This window comes from Leptonychotes weddellii, chromosome 1 (genome assembly GCF_054177405.1).
Source record: "Leptonychotes weddellii isolate Sample4059 chromosome 1, ASM5417740v2, whole genome shotgun sequence".
In the NCBI taxonomy this organism is placed as follows: Eukaryota; Metazoa; Chordata; class Mammalia; order Carnivora; family Phocidae; genus Leptonychotes; species Leptonychotes weddellii.
In genome coordinates this window covers 53,140,766-53,163,954 of record NC_138369.1, presented here as the reverse complement: position 1 = coordinate 53,163,954, position 23,189 = coordinate 53,140,766, and the positions used below count along the sequence as shown (strand labels likewise).

The following is a 23,189-nucleotide window of genomic DNA, read 5'->3' as shown; positions in this document are numbered from 1 at the left end:
TGCAAGCAGGGAGCCCAATGTGGGGCTCGATCGCTGGACCCCGGAATTATGACCTGAGCTGAAGGCAGATGCCCAACCGATTGAGCCACCCAAGCGTCCCAAAGTAGCCGTATTTTAATTTGAAACACAGCTGACCCTTGACAACATGGGGCTTAGGGGCGTTGAACCCCCGCCAAAACTTAAGTACTTAATAGCCTACTGTTGACTAGACACTTTACCGATAACAACAGCCGAGGAACATATATTTTATATGTTATATATATTATATACTGCTTTCTTAAAGTAAGCTAGAGAAAAGGAAACAGTTACAAAGAAAATCGTAAGAGAAAATACATTTAGAGTACTGTACTGTATTTACTGAAAAAATCTGCCTGTAAATGGACCCACACCGTTCAAAGCTGTGTTGTTCAAGGGTCAACTGTCGTTTAAAAAGAGGCCAAGTCAGTCGTCAGGACCAAAGTAGAAATCTACAAAGGCACGGTCGCTGCTCTGATTCAAGCCCATCTGCCTTCCCCACCTGCACCCGCATGCACAGGGCCTGCCCAGGCGGTCCACTACACCCACTTCACGCCACCGCCTGCAGGCAGCAAAGCCTCACAGTGAAGGTACACGGGCTGGGGGCAGCCCCTGGGTCACTCACCAACACGCTGAACTCAGAATAAAGTGCAGCAGAGAAATGACATGATTTTGATTCTTCCGTATTTAACTGAATCCACAAATTCAGATGAAAATAGCATGAGAATGTAAGTACCAGATTTGAGAGCTTTACTAAACGCCATTCTAGGAGGTCAGACTAAGATAGTTCAGTAAGGAATATGAAAGGAGAACCATAGTTAAGAAGTGGCAATATATAAAAGAAAACTTAAATGAAATTGGAAGGGAAAAAGTCATGAACTCAGACACCCAGCAACAGATAAAGGGGCCCTGACAATACGACAAATAGAACAAGCACCTCATTGAGTACAGGAAGCACTTTCACCAAGTTCCAAAGCACCCCTGCCACCCCACCCTTTGTCCCCCAAGACTCCCCCACAGTAGCAGAGTCAAAGATCGTGGAGCCAGGAATCAGACTTGGGGAGCTTCTAGGTAAAAAAGGACGTGATTTGGGGGAAATGCACCGTGTAGCCTGTGGCGGTGGCCGACTGTGGCTCTGCATCCAGGGCAGACTCTCGGGATCTAACCAGACGTTTTCTGGCACAGCCACCACATATGAGACAAGTGGCTTATCAAGGGGAGATGAAACCGACTTAAGACCTTTTAAAAATTAACCTTTCCAATCCGGAAGCTAACTGTTTAGGGAAACTGATGCTTTCAAATTAAGTACCCTTGTCTAGGCAGAATATGCTGATTTAATGTCAACAAAACCTCTACTTTGCGCTTGTAGGGGGATGGTTTCTTTACTGTCAACAGTTCCCTATCTCATGATAAAGGGTCGTTTTTTGCCTTCATTTCTTAACTTGTGTTAATTGTGTATATTAAATGTTCTTACGTATTTTAATTTGGAACTAAATTCCAGGAAGCTGAATTTAAAACAGTCATGTAACAACATAACTAATCCTGCCATTCCAACTTAATCTGACAGATATTTTTAACTAGCTTACCAAAAGTATTTTAAACATTAAGTCTCCTCTATCAGACTGGTCCTTTCTAAATCTCACCACCTATTCACAGTGAACCTCCCTAGAAAGCCATTTATCTTCACTGATAAATAACAAACGGCTTCAAAAGTGACTTTCTCCAGTGCTTTGATGGAAACTTAATTTTGGCATTGGATCCACATGCCAAAGTGTGTTTTATTTTCCTGAGGATGCTGAATAGCTATGAATGACGAGCTTAGTTAAAATTACTGTTTAAAAGAGGAATTAAAATTATGAGTTAGTAAATTCTGTAGTCCAGCCAAAAAAAAATGGAAAAGGAAAAAGGAAAAAAAAAAAAAAACAAGCACAAGGGGGGAACAAATAAAACAAGACTGGCAAACTGCTGACAGTTGTGGCCACTGGTGGGAGAATTTATCCTGGGCACCCATGACACACATGTGAAATTCATCAGAAACCACCACATGATAAACACATGTGGATGCACCATACCATTCTACCTCTGGGTATGTTTGAATTTTACCAGATAAGTAGTTTTTTAGTAGTATTCTAATATTTTTGGATCCAGTTTTAAGGCTCTCAATACAGGGCACATAATAATGCCTTACTCCATTTTATAGACAAATCTACAATTTAAACAATTTTTCTACACTTCTACACTGATTTAAAAAAAAAACACAAAAAAACAGCATCTCACAGCCACCAAATGTATATGTAACTTTCATAGGGACAAAAGAGTTCACCCACATCTTCCCTTAAAATACGTATCATTGGTTGGATTTTAACTGGGTGTGAGACAATTGGTAGATCTGCTGAAGGTGAGCCAGGGTGCCCAATGGCCTGACAATAAGCCAGCTTGGGACCAGGGCATTCTGAGAGAATCTTGGACATTCCTAAGCTTCCTACACACTGGAAAATGAGAGCTGTTAAGTCTGGCTCCTCCATTTGTCACTATTTGTCATAAAAGCCCAGCAGAGAACAGCCAATCCAAGTAAAGCTTGCTCACTCTGAACGCTGATGGCTTTTTTAAATGGTGAGCCCAATCAGTATGCACTACGGTCAGAATGCCAATAGGAGGGAATGAAAAAAATAAGACCATCTGACTTACCCTCCAGGGAAATGACCAAATCCACTAATAGGGCATAGACACGATAGACTCAGAGTACAAATGGCAAAAATAACCTCTCCCTCTGTTCCAGGTAAGATAGGAGCCCCGGGGGGCACCTGGGTGGCTCAGTTAGTTAAGCGTCTGCCTTCAGCTCAGGTCATGATCCCAGGGTCATGGGATCGAGCCCCACATCGGCCTCCCTGCTCCATGGGAAGCCTGCTTCTCCCTCTCCCACTCCCCCTGCTTGTGTTCCCTCTCTCGCTGTGTCTCTCTGTCAAATAAATAAAATCTTAAAACAAAAAAAAAGGAGCCCCGGGAGTCAGAAGAAGTCTGGGAGTTCACTCCAAGTTGGCAAGACACTGATCGGCGGGGCGCAGACTCCCAACTTTCCCTCAACCTCCCACAGGACTGGGGACTTCCTGCCCCCGAGAATGGGAGGAACATTAAAACATCCCAAAGACTCTCAAGGCCTCTGTGTGCTGGGCAACTGGCTTTCCCAGAGAAGCCAAATTTGTTAGCCTTAATATTAGTATCCATTCCCCCTGTGAAGGCTGTCTTTCCCCACACTCGCCCTCTAAAAAGGCAGATCCACAGAGGGGAGTCTTTCCAATGGAATGCCTCTCCATACTGAGGGCCCAGCAGTGCCCAGGCCCCTATATGCCTCTCTGTGGGAAGATGGAAGCATCAAGAGAACTCATGCCTGCTTCTCTCTTGCTAACAGTTAGATGAAGTTCTGCCTTCCTCCAATTAAGCTTCTTCCAGAAGTCTTGCCCTGTAATACTGTGGATTTATAATACACCGTGGTGTGTGACAGGTAGAGGCTAGAGGACCCACCCTGCATGACACTGGAGGGGACAGAGATGGTTCTGAAGATATATCCTAAGAGGGATGAGCTACACTTGGAATGACTGCCTTCATTCAGATACATCAACAGAATGAACAGAGAGTTCAAATTTTACTTAGACAAATTTAAGAGGTGAAATAAAAGGGTTTTAAAGAGTTTCATATTAACACTTACATTTCCCCCCATATTATCTTTAACTTTTAAAGAAAAACTTAAAAGTCTTCATTGTGGTGGTAGATTTTTTCCCCATAGCCACAACTATGGTACCTTAGTTTCCAAAGGGCTTTCACATTTATTTCACCCAATAACTGCTATCATTTCTGTTTTACAGATAAGTAAATAAAGTATAGCTCAAAAAGTTAGGAGTTTCAATATAGCCATTAATTCTTAAAGTGAAATTAAATGATTTTTAAATAACTCTTACGCAAAAAACCCCAAAACTTTTACAGCAAAACTGCTACTTTTTTCAATCATTGTAATATCTGTTAGCAATTAAGATGGCTCATCCTTACCTTTACCAATTTTCCAGTGATCTCAGGCATATCTCCCATTTTCCGGTTATCCAGCATCCGAATTTCGTAAGACTGACCTATTTTAAATAAATTACTGAATGTAAAGAAACTGTGTATCACCAACAATCCATATAAAGAACATGACTCTGTTTAACATAAAAATTCAATGGTCTCTCAGAGCGCCTGGGTGGCTCGGTAGGTTGAGCAAAGGACTCTTGATCTCGACTCAGGTCATGATCTTGGGGTCGTGGGATGGAGCCCTGCATCGGGCTCTGTGCTCAGTGCTGGGTCTGCTTGGGATTCTCTTTCCTTCCTCCTGTACTCCTCCTCCTCCCAACTTGTGTGTGGGTGTGTGTGTACGCGCAGGAGCACATACGAGTTTGCTCTCTCTCTCTCTAGTAAGTAAATAAAATCTTTAAAAGAAAAAATTCAACTGTCTCTCAACTAGAGAAGCAAATTCAGGTTGATCTTTCTCTTCCCTGCAAACACCATCCTCTCCTTCTTGCACAATTACAGAAGACTGAAGAGTTTCTCTCCCAATTTATTTTCATTTGCTATAGTCCCACATACTAAATTTTTATTATGCATACATGCATAATCCAAGACCAAATTTTTATCAGTTTTATTGAGATATAACTTATATACCATAAAATTCACCCTTTTATTTTTTTTTTTTTAAAGATTTTATTTATTGGGGCGCCTGGGTGGCTCAGGCTGTTAAGCGTCTGCCTTCAGCTCAGGTCATGATCCCAGCGTCCTGGGATCGAGCCCCACATCGGGCTCCCTGCTCAGCTGGAAGCCTGCTTCTCCCTCTCCTACTCCCCCTGCTTGTGTTCCCTCTCTCTCTGTCTCTATGTCAAATAAATAAAATTTAAGAAAAAAATCTTAAAAAAAAAAAGATTTTATTTACTTACTTGACAGAGAGAGAGACAGCGAGAAAGGGAACACAAGCAGGGGGAGTGGGAGAGGGAGAAGCAGGCCTCCCACCGAGCAGGGAGCCTGATGCGGGGCTCGATCCCTGGACCCTGGGATCATGACCCCAGCTGAAGGCAGTTGCTTAACCAACTGAACCACCCAGACGCCTCCACCCTTTAAAAAAAAAAAAATGTACAATTAACTGGTTTTTAGTACATTCAGAATTGTGTAACCATCACACTACCAATTTTAGAGCATTTTCATCACCCACAAAAGAAAATCCTACTCCTCAGCAGTCACTTTCCATCCTCGCCCACCCCAGCCCCTAGAAACCCCTCATCAATCTACTTTCTGTCTCTAGGGATTTACCTACTTAACACATTTGATACAAATGGAATCACACAGTATGTGATTAACTGACTTCTTTTACTAAGCATATTTTCAAGTTTCTCACATGTTGTAGCAGGGCAGATCTCCCTTTTGTTGTGCTCTGCTTTATCACACTTTGCAGAAATTATGGTTTTTTATAATTGAAGGTTTGTGACAACCCTGCATCAAACAAGTCTATCAGGGCGCCCTTCTTCCAACAGCATCCGCTCACTTTGTGTCTCTGCATCACATTTTGTGATTCTCACAATATTTTGAACTTTTTCATTATTATATTTGTTATGGTGAACTGTGATCAGTCATTATAGCTCACTTTTTAAGCAATAAAGTATTTTTTAATTAAAAATGTTGGGGCATCTGGGTGGCTCAGTTGGTCAAGCATCTACCTTCGGCTCAGGTCGTGATCCCAGGGTCCTGGGATTGAGCCCCATGTTGGGCTCCCTGCTCAGTGGGGAGCATGCTCCTCCCTCTCCCACTCCCCCTGCTTGTGCTCTGTCAAATAAATAAAATCTTAAAAAAAAAAGGCATATACATGTTTTCTTAGACATTAATGCTACCCCACACTTAACAGACTCAGGATGGTGTCAAGATAACTTTTATATGCACTGAGAACCCAAAAAACCCATCTGACTCACTTTCGGGCTACATTTACTTCATTGTGAAGGTCTGGAACAGAACCTGCAGTATGTCCGAGGTGTGCCTGGACTGTACTCCTTTCTATTGCAAATATTATTTCACTGCACAAACATACCACATTTTGTTCATCCATTCATCAACTGATGGACATCTGGGTTGTTTCTCCTTCATGGCTATTATGAGTAATGATACTATGAACATTTGTGTACTGCATTTTGTGTGAGCCCAGACCAAATTTTAATGCTAGAGCCTTCTTCCTTGTGACCAATGAACCCAACTCACATTCTCTCACTGCTCGGTTAGTGTCCGTAAGAAAACACAAACAGATATTCACACACCAACTTTATAATTAGGAAAATAAGCTGCTGCCAAAAGTTAAGAATGTACTCCAAACCCACAAAAATGATTTCTGGATTATCTGTCATTAAGTAATAAAGACAGTATACTTTGATATGGAGAAAATCAACAGTAATTAAGGAGTTCTTCTAGTACTATATGAAGTTGGGGATCTTTATGGTCTAGTCCACACTCCAATGGGGCTTACCCTGTATAAAAATATACAAAGGGTACTAGATCATACGGTCACATAACACAACCAAATCACTCCAAAGCTGGTGAAAGAAAACCATTATATAGAGTATGTTACTAAGGAAGAGTCCTTAAGTCATTCAATGAATTGAGAGAGATACCACTAATACTATGGCAAAAGACATTTAAAAAGTTAAATTTGCAACATACTTAACAAAGGATCTAAGCTCAGAAAATAAGAAATTTCAAAATAAAGCACATAAAATAGGCATTTTTTAAAACTATACCATCATACACTTAAAATTACACTCAACCTCACAAAAATTTAGGCAATAAAAATTAAAATGTCTGTGGCTATCAGATCAACAAAAAATGTTTAATTAAAAACCACATGGATGAGGAGAGGGGAGAAATAAGCACATAAAATGTGGGAGGAATATGAACTGATAAAAGTCTTTCTGAAAACCAACCTGGCTACCCCTGTTAAGTTAAACACTATATTCTTTGACTCAGGGATTCTGACAAATCATTACAAACAGGAAAAATGCAAGAGAGGCAATATCTGCAACTCACATTAGACACAAAGGGTTATGCTCCCTAATACAAACAACTTTACAAAATCACAAATGCCCAACATCCCTATAAGAAAATGAGCAAATGACATGAACAAGTGGTTCACAAAAGAAGGAAATGCCAACAGTTCTTAAATATATTAAAAGACATCCAATCTCCACCAGAGATATGCAAATTAAAATCACACTGAAATCAATTTTCACTTATCAGGTTAGCATAAATCCCTCAGTCTGAAACAGTCGCTCAAATACGGACAGCAGGAGTGGAGATGGTAAGAAACTGCCACTCCAGAGATTATTTTGAAGGGAGAGCCTACGCATTTGCTGGTGTATTAGATGTACAGTGTAAGAGAAAAAAAAAAAAGATTTGAGGATGATTCCAAATTTTTGGAAGGTCCTGAACATGAGGAAGACCACCAGGAGTAGATTTGGGGGAGAAAATCAAAAGTGCAATTGAACACATTAAGTCTGAGATAACTACTGGCCATCCAAATTGATAACCAGGTTGATTTACAAATCTGGACCTAAGAGGAAGAAATCCTGATTGGAGATATTAACAGAGGACTTTTCAGGGTTACAGCTGTTAGGTAAAGCCACTTAAATACAAGATCATCTGAGGTGTGAGTGTAGAAAAAGAGCAGAGGGTCAAGACACTTCCCTGGGATAGATAGTAACCCAAAGAAAAGCAGCCAGTGAGATGGAAAGTGAAAGAGGTGCATAGCAACCTGCCCAGAACAGAGAGAAAACTTGTCCCACCAGGATTATCTTATGATCCTCAAAATCTCAAAATTCTCAGGATTAAAAAAATCAAATAAAGGACAAAACCTCCATGTTCCTGTCTTCCTTTGTATCATTTTTCCTAGTCAACCTAACAAGGATACTTCTGTGCTCAATATAAAGTTCAGTCTGTTTCCACAAATACATCTCAGGATCTGTTGCTCCTATATTAAAGCACTGCAGACTTTTATTCTTCTAAAATCAATCTTTTTTTTAAAGGCTCCATAATACTTGTTATTCTTCAAATGGTTTCTCTAGGGGCACCTGGCTGGCTCAATCAGTGGACCATGCGACTCTTGATCTTGCGGTTTTGAGTTCAAGCCCCATGCTGGGTATAAAGATTGCTTAAAAATAAAATCTTTAGGGGCACCTGGGTGGCTCAGTTAGTTGAGCATCTGACTTCGGCTCAGGTCATGATCTCAGGGTCCTCAGATCGAGCCCCATCTTGGACGCCCTGCTCATCGAGGAGTCAGTCTGCTTCTCCCTCTCCCTCTGTCAACTACCTTATGTGGAGAGTATTAAATTAAGGAACTTGCCTAGGCTAGCAAGTGATGGAATGGGATCCACACACAGGCAGCCCCCTTCCAGAGACTGCAGACTCACCATGGCCCTTCTCCACCTCCCACCTCACCACATGCAGAAAAAGACACAAGATACTTTTAAATCACTGCTCACTGTAACTAGGTGAAACATTTAAAAGAAACCAAAAGGTATGTGGAGAATGTGCTTAAGGACATCTAACAGGCAATGGAAGTGTTTATATCCTAGCAGTGCTGTTTCATGGGCAACCATGTATGACAGCATCTACCAGGCCTTACTACAGAGATGCTAGGTTTAAGTTCTTTTTTACATTTCATCCTTTAGTGACAAGACCATCAGATTCACCACAACCACGCTTAAGCACACAACTCACCCATCACATGAACAAGTAAGTTTACTGGAATAAATTCAATAAAATATTAATGGTATAAATTTTTGTCATACAAAGACTGTCCTAAAACACGATTAGAATCTTCTTAGGTATTTTAAAATGGTTCTAATTCAGTGGCTGCCTGAGGCAAGCAGAACTCAATAACTGGGAGATAGGGAAAGAAGACTTTTTATTGTATACCCTTTCATACCTTGCGAATTTTGTAGTACGTATATAAATCATCTACTTAAACTGTTAAATTTTAAATGTTGCCAATTAACTAAAAACCTAGAAAACACTGCAACTATTCCAGTAAAGAGACTTCGTAGTTAAGAAAGCTAGATTTGGAATCAGAAAACTCTTAAATCTTTATCTGTAAAAAGTACGGCATGGTCCATAATTCAAATAGATAACTGTAGGAGTAATTACTCCCTCCGAAGTTTTCATAAAATCATAACATGGAGAGAACTGTGCTTTCATTAATCATCACCATTATTTCCAATTTTCCTCTCGTGTACTAGAATGAATGCAGATAAATTCACATGTGAGTTAAAAAAGAATAAACTTGTGCTAACAATGACACCTTCAAGTACCCTGTCTAATCCCTTCTTACAGAATTTTTACGTCCTTTTTTGATAATGCAACATTGCCATGTTAAGTCATTTTCCTTGGTGGAACTGAAGAATTCATCTGAATGCAAGAAAATGGATTCATGAGCCTGAAAAGTGAGTGCCAATCTGATTCCTAAAAACATAAGCAGTAAATTATGTCAATACTTAGTCAAACCATCAATACTAAAATGGTGTCACCAAGGCAGACTTCACAAGAACTGCCATGACAATGTCACTCCAGCTGAAAAAATATTCACGGGGTTTTACTGGATTCCAGATAAAATTAATCGAGTCTCATTATTATTTTCCATACCTAACCCTGATTCTCTTTATACTATATATTGCAGGAAAAGTTTCTATAAAAAAGTATCAACACTGCACATGCACTACTGAGAACATTTCCTTTGAAAAGAGAGCCCCATCATCTAAAGGTACTTTGCTGAGCCTAGCTAGACCTCTCTTTGCTTCCGCAGCTTAAGAGATGGGGTGAAAGACACAGCCACACCTCTCCCCAAGCCAAACCTTGCCTGGCTCTGGGAAGAGCTATGGATCCTCTCCTTAGAAACATACACATTTACAAAAAATTGAAAACAATCTTAGGGGATTCATGAAAAACCATGGGTCCAGAACCTTTTGTCAAAGTGATAAATGCTAGGAGCATTGGTGGTATAGTGGTTAGCATAGCTGCCTTCCAAAGTGATAAATGCTAGGAGACAAGTCTGTGAAAGAACTATACACACTGTAAAATGTATATTTGATACTTATATATTATATTAAAGGTTTTACAATTCTTTTAAAAGATATGTAAAATAGGGGTGCCTGGGTGGCTCAGTTGGTTAAGCGACTGCCTTCTGCTCAGGTCATGATCCTGGAGTCCCGGGATCGAGTCCCACATCGGGCTCCCTGCTCAGCAGGGAGTCTGCTTCTCCCTCTGACCCTCCCCCCTCTCATGCTCTCTCTATCTCATTCTCTCTCTCAAATAAATAAATAAAATCTTTAAAAAAAAAAAGATGTAAAATAATCCCTTTATGATTACTCTAATGTGTTTTCTTAATGGTTAGTCAAATGGTATTTTTTAAAGATTTATTTATTTTAGAGAGAGAGAAAGAGAGCGCGCGCATGCATGTGCTCAAGCAAGGGAAGGGGGAGAGGGACAGGGAGAGAAGCAGACTCCTCCCTGAGTGGGGAGCCCAACACATGGCCTGATCTCACAACCCTGAGACTATGACCAGAGCCAGAATGAAGAGTTGAACACTTAACCAACTGAGCCACCCACACACTCCATTATTCGTGGTTTTTTTATAAAGATTTATTTATTTGAGAGAGAGCGCACGCACACACGTGCGAGAGAGAACACGAGCAGGGAGGAGGGGCAGAAGGAGAGGGAGAAGCAGACTTCCTGCTGAGTAGGGAGCCCGATATGAGACTCAATCCCAGGACCCTGGGATCATGACTTGAGCTGAAGTCAGATGCTTAACCAACTGAGCCACCCAGACACCCCATTCATATGTTTTTAAAAAATATTTCTACATATGCAGTTCACTTTTCCACTTTTTTCTTAAAAGATGAAGAAATTAAAAGATATATTCTACAGCCACGAAAAGATTCATCATTAATACTGCAGTGAGGGCGCCTGGGTGGCTGGCTCAGTTGGTTAAGCGACTGCCTTTGGCTCAGGTCATGATCCCAGAGTCCTGGGACCGAGTCTCGCAGCAGGCTCCTGGTTCGGGGGGGGAGGGGAGCCTGCTTCTCCCTCTGACTCCATCCCCTCTCATGCTGTTTCTCTCTCTCTCTCAAATAAATAAATAAATAAAATCTTTAAAATCTTTAAAAAAAAAAAAATACTGCAGTGAGCAAGAGCCCCTGGGTGGCTCAGTTCACTGGGTGTCTCCCTTCGGCTCAGGTCATGTTCCTGGGGTCCTGGGATCAAGCCCTACCTCGGGCTCCCAGCTTGGTGGGGAGTCTACTTGTCCCTCTCCCTTTGCCCCCCTACCATGCTCGTGCTCTGTGAAAAAAAAATACTGCAGTGAGCAGAGTCAAGTGCAATAAATCACCTGCACTTATACTAGTTATAGTCAAGCTGGAGTAAAATCTGGGAGGGGAATACAAGGGAGCCTGCTGGGGTGCTGGAAATACTGGACACAGAGAGTAGTTTCAAGGGAATAATATATATAAAAATTCACTGAGTTATACACTTAAGATTTCCTTTTTCTCAAATCTAAGCTTGGCCAAATTCACACTGAGCAAGTTAATCAACTGCTCTCAGCTTGTTTTATAAATCTGAAAATGGATCTTTTTTAAATAAGCTTGCACTCATGACCCTGAGATGAAGAGTCACATGTTCGACCTCAGGGGCACCTGGGTAGCTCAGTCGTTAAGAGTCCAACTCTTGATTTTGGCTCAGGTCATAATCTCAGGGTCGTGAGATTGCGCCCCACATAGGGCTCTGTGCTAGACATGGAGCCTGCTTAGGATTCTTTCTCTCCCTCTTCCCCCACTTCATGCTCTATCTCTGAAAAAGATAAAAGAAAAAGAAGTCGCATATTCTACCAATTGAGCCAGCCAGGTACCCCTAAAATGGATTAATAAAACTTCTCCTAGAGTTATTGTGGGAACTATATAACACACGTATAGTACTTAGTACAAGGCTTCATACATAGTAAGCACTCAGTGAATGTCAATCTAATATATCATTACTACAGATGGTGGATTGCAACTTTTATCAACATGAGATATCTTTTTCCAGTTTAATAATAACAGTGATAAATTACGGCTATTTCCCCAGGCCAACAGATAGACACATCCAAAGCATTCCCTTAAACAGGGGTGTGTGTGTACACTCATTCGTCCCATGGTATGCAAATAACAGAACTTACTCAACTATTCCCCAAGTAAGAGAAATACAGGTCATTTCCTTGTCGTTAGAAATAAAGCTACAGTGAGTATCCAAGCCCCTAAATGGTTACTTCTGATATTTTTACATCTAAAACAAATCTTGCCATATGAACTCAAGGTACTTTCTTTTTTTTTTTTTTTAAGATCTTCTTTATTTATTTGAGAGAGAGCATAAGCGGGATAAGGAGCAGAGGGAGAAGCAGACTCTCTGCTGAGCAGGGAGCCTGACTTGGGGATCAATCCTGGGACCCTGAGATCATGACCTGAGCCAAAGGCAGACGCTTAACTGACTGATCCACCCAGGCGCCCCTTTAAAGTACTTTCAAATAGGACACTTAAGGGATGCCTGGGTGGCTCAGTTGGTTAAGCGTCTGCCATCGGCTCAGGTCAGGATCCCAGGGTCCTGGGATGGAGTCCTTCACTGGGCTCCCTGCTCAACAGGGAGACTGCTTCTCCCTCTCCCTCTGCCCCTCCCCCCTCCACTCATGTTCTCTCTAGCTTGCTCTCTTTCTCTCAAAAAAAGGACACTTAAGTCTCAAACGACAGAATGCCTACCCAAGGGGCACCTGGGTGGCTCAGTCATTAAGCATCTGCCTTCGACTCAGGTCATGATCCCGGGGTCGTGGGATCGAGCCCCGCATCGGACTCTCTGCTCGGCAAGAAGCCTGCTTCTCCCTCTCCCACTCCCCCTGCTTGTGTTTCCTCTCTCGCTGCGTCTCTCTCTGTCAAAAAAATAAATAAAATCTTTAAAAAAAAAAAAAAAGAAAGAAAAAAGAATGCCTACCCAAACAATGTTAACAACAGAGTTAGGGTATTGTACAGGTGCTATGGTAGAATAAACTGGGGTAAAACCTCACAGATCCTACATTTATATATCAAATGAAAAGCTAAGTTATTCTTCCGCATTTCAGAATACTAATCGTAATAGTCTAAAATCCATAGCTGTTTCCAAACGTTCAAAGAAATATTTTATTTAATGACAGAAAAATAATTACAATATGCTCTTAAATGAACAAATATTAATTCTAATTTTGTTGAAATAAAGTAGATAGACACACAAGAAAATATACCTAAAACATAAACCAGTTATCTTGGTGAAATGCAACCACAGTCAATTTCCAGCTTTACCTCTTATTTCTCAATCTTTCTACAGTGAGAGGATGTACTATTTTTGTAAGAATAAAGTTCCGATTTTGTTTAAAAATAAGAGTGCAACATGCTTTCGGTATATGTATCCAACAAATTCATAGCTGTGTAACAAAGTACTTCTGTTTAATTTGGTTAGTCACACTGGCCTATGCCCAAACTGCTAAGAGAACCTCAAAAAAATCCCTTATAATTTCCAACAGTATATTCTACCCCCACATCTCTATCTTCCACTCTGCCTGCTCTCACTTTCATATCACCAAAACAGCATATTCTCATAAAATGCGGACAAGATACGAGTAGACAAAATCTGACACGATCTATTTTAGCCACAGACTCCATCTTGGTGCAGCTTGTCTATTTTCAGCACAAACCTGCTTCAGGCCTGAGACCCAGGTTCCTTGATTCAGTCTCAAGTTCCATATTGAAACCAGTGTTCCTAAAAATAACTGACATCCTTTCCTACTTGCTCCTCCTTTGGATTTTGTCTGAAAAACCCTGTAATAAATCTTATTGCACGGGCCCTCTTTATGCAAATCAGTTTTCACAAACTATTACTTTGTTGGCTAACAGTAAATGCCTACGATTTTTGTTAACTAAAGTTGTCAAATTTAAGAAAGATAATCTAATTTTAAATTATTACCCATAAACTAGGCTGTAATGCCAAAACGCTTTAGCTATGTGTCAATTCTTACATCAAAGCATGACACAGCCATACTCACCTTGGTTCAAGTAAGTGAGAGTCTCATCGTGCAGTTTCACTGCTGGCGAGGTGGCAGCGCACATCACATATTGAAAGGGTGGGTGTTTAGTCTCACCGTCCAATGGAAGGCTGGAATCTTCCTGCTTAAAAATGGGCAATGCCAAGACATCGCTGAAAGGCAAAAGAATCAACACTGACCTTGAGTTTAAAATATTTAAAAGCATATACAAACATGTAAAGGCAGTTTTAAAATTTAAGCTCGGGGTGCCTGGCTAGCTCAGTTGGTGGAGTGTGCAACTCTTGATCTCAGGGTTGTGAGTTTGAGCCCCATGCTGGGTGTAACAATTACTTAAATATGAAATTTTTATTAAAAAATAAATAAAAATAAAATTTAAGCTCAAAAATGTCATGTAGAATAAAAACTACTAATGTTAATTTGGCTTCCCAAAAGATAGTATTAATAACCCGTATCTCTAGTTGTGGGTATGGGGAGAAGGGGGGGAGCAGCTATGATGAGGCAGATAAAATAAAAAGTATTTCATAGTTAATAAAGTCCATGCTACTGATTAAGCAAGAGATCTAATATACATGCTACTTCTTTAAACTCCGTATTATTTCTATTTTAAAAAGAGCAAGTTGGGCACCTGGGTGGCTCAGTCGGTTAGGCGTCTGCCTTTGGCTCAGGTTATGATCCCAGGGTCCTGGGATGGAGTTCCCCACTGGGTTCCCTGCGGAAGAAGCGGGAAATCTGCTTCTTCCTCTGACCCTCCCCCCTGCCATGCTCGCTTGCTCTCTCTCTCACTCTCTGAAATTTTTTTTTTAAATCTTAAAAAAAAGAGCAAGTCAAGAGTGCATAGCTACCTGTTCTGAAAGGTCGGTCCACAGGTACCATAAAATCACAGAGCAGCATTTGATTAAAATGGTACACTACAAAATGTGTCCTGCAAGGCCTGGCAAACGCTGAGAGCATAAAGCTTCATGCTTAGTCTAAAACAATGGCTTCTTCTGAGAAGCGAACAGTAGCAGTAGAAACAGCTGCTGTTTTTTCCCCCCAAGAATAACTTGGGGCATTGACTGGAAGGGAGAAGGGTGGGGGGAGGCCTTCTGGGGTACGGTCTATATTCTCGGTTAACCCAAACACACACAGATGTGTTATTTTGTTTTGTTACAAGAATAGCTGAGAATATAATTTACATTCCATAAAAATTCACCCTTTTAAAGTGTGTAATTCAATGGGTTTTGGTATTATTAACAGAGTTGTGCAGTTATCACAACTCTATAATCCCAGAACATTTTCATCACCTCAAAAGGAAATCTCACACCAGTTAGCAGTCATTCCCCAGTCCTATCCCCTGACCCTACCCCTAGTCTTGGCAGTGATCTACTTTGTCTCCATGCATTTACCTATTCTGAACATTTAATGCAAAAGAATCACATGACCTTCTTTTACTTAATATGTTTTCAAGGTCCACCCCTGCTGAGCATGTATCAGCACTTCATCACTCCTTTTTGGGGATGAATGATATTCCCTTATGTATGGACAGACCACACTGTTGTTTATCCACTCTGGGACATCTAGGTTGTTTCCATTTTTTAGCTATTATGAATAATACTGCTATGAACAGTTGCTTGTTTTTCATGTAGACATATGTTTAATTCCCTTGGATATAAACCTAAGAGTAGAACTGCTACGTTATATGGTTACTCTGTTTAACTTTTTGAGGAATTGCCAAATGGCTTTCCGAAGCAGCTGCACCATTTTACATTCCCACCATTAATGTATGAGTTATAGGCATTTGTTTTTGAGATAAATCACTGACTTGTACATTTGTATCTTGATAATGTTTCTATGTTCATTCCTCAGGAAAAAGTAAAATAATAACAAAATATCCAAATAAGGGGTGCCTGGGTGGCTCAGTTGGTTAAGCTATGGACTCTTGATTTCAGCTCAGGTCATGATCTCAGGTTGTGAGATAGAGCCCTACTCAGCAGGGAGTCTGCTCCAGATCCTCTCTCTCCCTCTGCTCCTCCCCCCCACCCCCTGTGCTTGCTCACTCGCTCGCTCTCTCTAAAATAAATACATCTTTTAAAAATATATATCCAGGGGCGCCTGGGTAGCTCAGTCCTTAAGCATCTGCCTTCGGCTCAGGTCGTGATCCCAAGGTCCTGCTCCACAGGAAGCCTGCTTCTCCCTCTTCTCCCCACTCCCCCTACTTGTGTTCCTCCTCTCGCTTTGTCTGTCAAATAAATTAAAAAAAAAACAACTTTATTAAAAAACAAATCTTAAAAAAAAAAATTAAAAATATATCCAAAGAATAACTACTATATCAACACCAATAGCAAGGGTTTGTCTGAATTGCTTACTTTCCTTTTTTATTTCTACAAGCCATTAACTAAGAATTTGGCTAGCCCATTTCAATTAAATTCAATTTAAAACAAAATGTTGAAATAAATGAGATGGGAGAGAAAGCCTGCATTGCATTCCCTCCTCCCTGCATATACTCTATTAAAGCATCAGACTGATCATTCAGAGACTAATTACCCACTAGTTCTGCTCTTTATACCTGGAAATCGTCAAAACGCTTCTCAGCATACAAGTATAACTGAGAAACACACAGTCAGTGGCGGTCCCTAGCCCTCCTCTAGAGCTCTTCTCAGCACTGCAGCCCAGGGGACACCTAAGTGGCACAGACATAAAACCTTGTGGCAACTATAGAAACTTTTCAGGTGACCACCAAATTTGAATTCCAGGGGATATTCTGGGCATTATACTGGAGTTTGGGGGAAGAAAAGTGCTATAAAATGAGATTCTAAGGCATGGCCTAAAATAATACTAAAACCACTGGTTGAAAATTAAAACATTTTAAAGTTTATAATAAAAAGAGACATTGGTATATTGGGCGCCTGGGTGGCTCAGTTGGTTAAGTGACTGCCTTCAGCTCAGGTCATGATCCTGGAGTCCCGGGATCGGGTCCTGCATCGGGCTCCCTGCTTAGCAGGGAGTCTGCTTCTCCCTCTGACCCTCCCCCCTCTCATGTGCTCTCTCTCTCCTCTCATCCTCTCTCTCAAATAAATAAATAAAATCTTTAAAAAAATAAAAAAATAAAAAGATACATTGGTATAAAAAAAGTGGTACTTTTAAGACTTAGAACAACTCTCTTCATGAAAAAACAACTATAACAGTCAAAATGGTTCCACGGTAGACGAAAATATATATATTCTTATGTCCTATATATGTAAGCATTTAAAGGACAAGAAAAAGAGGCGCCTGGCTGGCTCAGTCAGTAGAGCATGCAACTCTTGATCTCTGGGTTGTAAGTCTGAGCTCCAAGTTGGGTGTAGAGATTACTTGAAAATAAAATCTTAAAAAAAAAAAAATCATTTGCTATTGAAATCCCAATTAATTTTTTACTTCATTAGAAAATGCATTCCAGGGGCACCTGGGTGGCTCAGTTGGTTAAGCGACTGCCTTCGGCTCAGGTCATGATCCTGGAGTCCCATGATCGAGTCCTGCATCGGGCTCCCTGCTCAGCAGGGAGACTGCTTCTCCCTCTGACCCTCCCCCCTCTCATGCTCTATCTCATTCTCTCTCAAATAAATAAATAAAATCTTTAAAAAAAAAAAAAAAAGAAAATGCATTCCAATCAACACAGCAGTCAGCGATCCTCCTGAAACAGAAGCCAGATCATTTCACTCCTTTGAAATTGCTCCCTCAGCTCACTTTCAACTAGGATCCCTTCAAGGCCCCACTCACTCTGCTCCTTTCCCCTCTTCTACTTGCCCTCACTCCCCCTGCCCCCCACACCAGCCTCCCACCCTGCCTTTTTCAAGGCATCTGCACTGGCACTGGGTTTGGCTCCACTCTTCTGCCAATGTCCGTCTAGTTCACTTCATTTAAATGTCACCTTCGCAGTGACAGCTGGACAACTGCAGTCCTCTCATCCATGTTCCCAACTTCCCTTGTCCTGCTCTATCTACCCACAAAGCTCATCACATTCCCACAGTACACCGGACTTAAGTCTGTATCACCCAGAAGTACACAACCATCTCCCCAAATTTGTTTCACTTCACTGACTCACCCCAGCATTTAGCATAAAGAAGGGTCTCAAATACCTCCTGAACCAATGAAGCAACTGCAACACCAATAATCAATTATTACTAAAAGGAAAAAACCAGGTGTCTCGGTAATTTAAGATCATCATTTCTACTAGGCCAAACCTGAAGAAAGTTCTAGTATTCAGTTGTTTTTGTAATCCCATATCCCCGACAGGTAGAGCTCCCAGGGATCTAACAAGCAAATGAAGTTTCTCAAGGCTTCAAATCATTACAAGTAATTTTGAAATGCCAGTACCCAAAAATAACCAGGCACACAAAGACAAACAAGACTCTGGGAGCAAGAACCAACAGCAAAAACAACAGATGGCATACACCCAGTTCCAGATCGGTCTGTTGGTATTCAGCTCTTTTCCGCCTCTGTTGCAGAGGGTTCGAGGTCTGAAACTACACATACAAGACGTGTTGCCAGCTGGAGTCTTGCTAAGTTGTACAAGGGAAGCACTGGTGGGGAATTAAAAGGGAGTGGGAAAAGACAAGAGAGGCAGGAAACCGCACAGATTGCAGCTACAGGAAATTTCCTGGCTCCAGCAGCCATGCCTCCAGCAGCTAGCCCAGGAGCAACCAGGTAACAAGTGCCCCACCCCAACCCTTCCAGCACCTTTGCAAATACTTTATTACATCTTTCTCTAATTTAAACATCTAAATGGTTTCTATTTTCCTAATTGGACACAGATGGATACCCCCAAAGAATTCAGATGCTAGAATTAATGGACTCACACTATAAAATTATGCTTACTCTGTTTAAAGAAATAAAAGACAAGCCCAAAAAGATCGCAAGGAAGAGGAAATTTTAAGGGACAGCAAAACTGAAAAGGAACAAACAGGACTTCTTTTTTTAAAAAAAATTTTTTTAAAGATTCCATTTATTTATTTGACAGAGAGAGAGAGAGAGAACAAGCACAAGCAGGGAGAGCAGCAGAGGGAGAAGGAGAAGCAGGGTCTCTGCTGAGCAGGGAGCCCAATATGGGGCTCAATCCCAGGACCCTGGGATCATGACCTGAGCCAATGGCAGACACTTACCTGACTGAGCCACCCAGGCGTCCCCAAACAGAACTTCTAGAACTGGAAAATAAAACTGCTAAAATTAAGAACTTAGCTTTAACAGCTCAGACAGAAATGTAGAGTAGAATAAATAAGGAAACTGAAATATAGGCAAAAATAAGTTATTCAGAAGGAAGCAAAGAGTGAAATGATGGAAAATGCAAAAGAGAAAGGACGGACAAAGTGAGATTTTACACTGAAGTTCCAGAAGAGGGAAAAATATTGTGGAGGCAATATCTGAGATAAAGGCTAAGCAAGTTCCAGAACTGATGAAATATACCAATGCACTGATTGAAGAAGCCCAAATAACCATAGCAGGATGAATAGAAGAAATCCCCACCTAAATACATCAAGAAAAACATCTAAGCCAGTATAGTCTGTGGAAGGAAGTACCAAGTAAGGGATTCAATCAGTGGAAAGCGGGAATGGGGAGGAAGTGGTGGAAGGGTCCGAGGAGTCCTGGAGTCATCAAGTGCTGGGGGTGGAGAGCAGTGGATGAGGCCACTATGAGAACACAGGGGCAATGGCAAAAGGATGCACCGGAACACTGAGGCTGTAAACTTCAACTGAGACCCATTCAATGTTTTTCCAGACCACATTCAGCTGCTTAGATGACTTAAAGTGAAAAATCACATTTAATCAGGGTTACAGTTTTGCTAAAATAAAAAAGATGGGAGGGGAATAAAGCAAGAGAGGGCAAGAGAAACAAGGGTATATGCAAGGAACTAATACAACGACTGACCATGAAAATTAAAACTGGCTGAAGAAAAAAAAAGGTGTTCAAGAGGGTGATGGGGCACCTGGGTGGCTCAGTCGGTTCAGCTTCCGACTCCATTTCAGCTCAGGTCATGATCTCAAGGTTGTGAGATCAAGCCGCACTCAGCAGGGAGTCTGCTTCTCTCCCTCTCCCCCTTCCCCTGCTTGTGCTCTCTAAAATAAGTAAATAAATAAATCTGAAAAAAAAAAAAAGGGCAAACAGAGTCGGATCAAGGACTGTAGTTGGGCCAAATGACAGCAAGAGGAAGGTACTGAGGGAATGAGCTGAAAGGGTAGAAGGTGGTAGTTAACACTGAACCCTGAATTTGAGATTATACGTGGGTTACATGATTGGAAATGTCAAGGTCTAACATATGATCACAGGATTGAGAAGCTGAAGATAATACCACTGTAAGAAAGATACAAGGGGGGCGCCTGGGTGGCTCAGTCGTTAAGCGTCTGCCTTCGGCTCAGGTCATGATCCCAGGGTCCTGGGATCGAGCCCCGCATCGGGCTCCCTGCTCGGTGGGAAGCCTGCTTCTCCCGCTTCCACTCCTCCTGCTTGTGTTCCCTCTCTCGCTGTGTCTCTCTCTGTCAAATAAATAAATAAAATCTTTAAAAAAAAAAAAGAAAGATACAAGGAACAGAAACATTAGGCTACTGGCAGGTATCTTCGGAAAACACCAAGAATTTAGTAGTGTCAGAGAGTGATACTGAACCAGGACCTAAAATTTTAAAAACGAGGACTGACCCAGAAATCACTGAGATGACTGCAATAATTGGGTGACCGAGTGGTTGATATTTGGTTAACATGAAATTCAAAGTTGGGGGAGTCTTAAAAGGAAGGAGAAAGGGAGCATAGCTTAAAAGTAGCAGTGAGAAGTAAGGAGGATCCTTCCCTCACCTTCTGGGCAGTGGGAAGCCTGTGGAAATAAACTACCACCACTTGCTAGGGCTTCAGAGGAAAAGTATATACTGAGAGGACAGCCAGCAGTCCAAAAGAACGGGAAGGTGAAGATATCATTATGAGACAAAGTTGCCTGTGTTAGTTTCCTCAGGCTGTCCTAACAAAGTACCAAAAACTTAAAGCAACAGAAATTTACATCTCTCAGCTCTATAGAGGCCAGAAGTCTGAAATAAGCATGCTGGGGAGTTGGTCTGGGCCTCTACTTCAGCTTCTGGTGTTTGGTGAAGTCCTCTGCACTCCCTGGCTTGTGGATGCATCTCTCCAATCACATGGCCAGCTTCCCCTTGTAAGTCTTCACTTAGTCTTCTCTCTGTGCCCAAATGTCCTCTTTTTATAAAGATACCAGTGCCTATCCTCATTATATCATTTTAACTTGATTACCCCTATAAAGACCTTATTCAAAAAAGGTCGCATTCTGAGGTCCTGAGGGTTAGGACTTCCAATACCCTTTTGGGGGGACACAATTCAATCCATGTGATTGCAGACTGAGGATTCCAGAGGACAAGGTGGAAGGATGTTCAGAACCGGTAAGAAAAGGGAGATGGCTAAGAACTAAGGAGGTGCAGGGGCACCTGGGTGGCTCAGTTGGTTAAGCGTCTGCCTTCAGCTCAGGTCTTGATCCCAGGGTCCTGGAATTCAGCCCCGCATTGGGCTCCCTGCTCTGAGGGGAGTCTGCTCCTCCCTCTCCCCCACTCATGCTCACACATACACACACACACACGCTAAGTAAAATCTTAAAAAAAAAAAAAAGAACTGAAGGGGTGCAGCACCACAGTGCTGACCAAAATGCAGGAGAAAAGCAGTGTCCTGAAATTGGAGTTTCTTGTAGTCTTTTGTTTTTTTTTTTAAAGATTTTATTTATTTGACAGAGAGACACATAGTGAGAGAGGGAACACAAGCAGAGGGAGTGAGGGAGAGAGAAGCAGGCTTCTAAAAAAAAAACCTAAAAAGCAGGCTTCTAGAAAAACCTAAAAAGATGAAAATATCACTACCAACTTTATGCCAATACATTTGAAACTATGGATAAGATGAACAATTTCCTAGAAGGATAACTTATCAAAACTTTCTTCAATGGCTGGCTCAGCTGGTGGAGGATTGACTCTTGATCTTGGGGCTGTATATTCAAGCCCTGTGTTGGGTGTAGAGATTACTTAAAAAAATAAAATCTTAAACTTTCTTCAAGACATAAAAATCTTTTAAAAATAATCCTACAGAGACTGATATTGTGGTTAAAATTTTTCCCCCAAAGAAAATCCCTGACCTAGAATGGTTTTATAGGCAAGTTCGGTAAAACTTTCAAAGATAGTTCTTGCAGAAAGTCTTCAACAGAACAGAAAGAGAAGAAAAGACTTTGACTCATTTTATGAGCCTAATTTTGAAGTCAAAACTAGCCACGAACAGAACTAAAAAAGAAAATGAAAAGCTCGTTTCAGCCATAAATATAGAGGCCAAAGTCCCAAATTAAGAATTAACAAACCAAATCCAAGAGTATAATGACAAAGCATGATCTAGTCGAGTATTCCCCAGGAACACAAGGACAGAATACAGAATCTGGAAACAGAACACCACACTTCTGGACAGTTGATTTAGAACAGAATGGCATTGTGATGAGGTTCGAGAAAAGGTCTTTTCAAGCAGGGCAAAGTGAAATTGGCCTACTTCATACCATACCAAAAGAAAAAAAATTATTCCAGACAGACTGTATACTTAGGTATGATATATAAAGTAATAAATCTTTAGAAAAGACTATAAGAATATCTTATACCCTCTAAGTCACAGTAAGTAAGGACCAACTAACTATAAGTGAAAAGATTAGTCAATGTGACCATATCAAAATCTAGAACATTCAAAAGCCACCAAAAAGAGAATGGAAAGGCAAGTCACGGAGGTGAGGTATTTATGACATATATGCATGATCAAAGGCTAGCGTCCAGGATATATGAAGAACTACAACAAGAAAGAAAATAGGGGCTCCTGGGTGGCTCAGTCGTTAAGTGTCTGCCTTCGGCTCAGGTCATGATCTCAGGGTCCTGGGATCGAGCCCCACATCGGGCTCCCTGCTCGGCAGGAGGCCTGCTTCTCCCTCTCCCACTCCCCCTGCTTGCGTTCCTTCTCTCGCTGTGTCTCTCTGTCAAATAAATAAATAAAATCAAAAAAAAAAAGAAAGAAA

The 23,189-nt window shown here is 41.2% G+C and overlaps 1 protein-coding gene across 7 annotated transcripts in view; it reads right to left on the bottom strand.

Annotated features, from left to right (window-relative positions):
* UBP1 (upstream binding protein 1) overlaps positions 1-23,189 on the bottom strand; it is a 54,487-nt gene that overhangs the window by 24,192 nt on the left and 7,106 nt on the right. For all 7 annotated transcript variants that reach the window (XM_031032696.2, XM_081823751.1, XM_081823772.1 and 4 more), the window contains 2 exons: positions 14,159-14,310; positions 4,060-4,136 (listed from right to left, as the gene is read on the bottom strand). In XM_031032696.2, the coding sequence (XP_030888556.2) occupies positions 4,060-4,136; positions 14,159-14,310 (229 nt within the window). The remainder of the gene's footprint in view (positions 1-4,059; positions 4,137-14,158; positions 14,311-23,189) is intronic.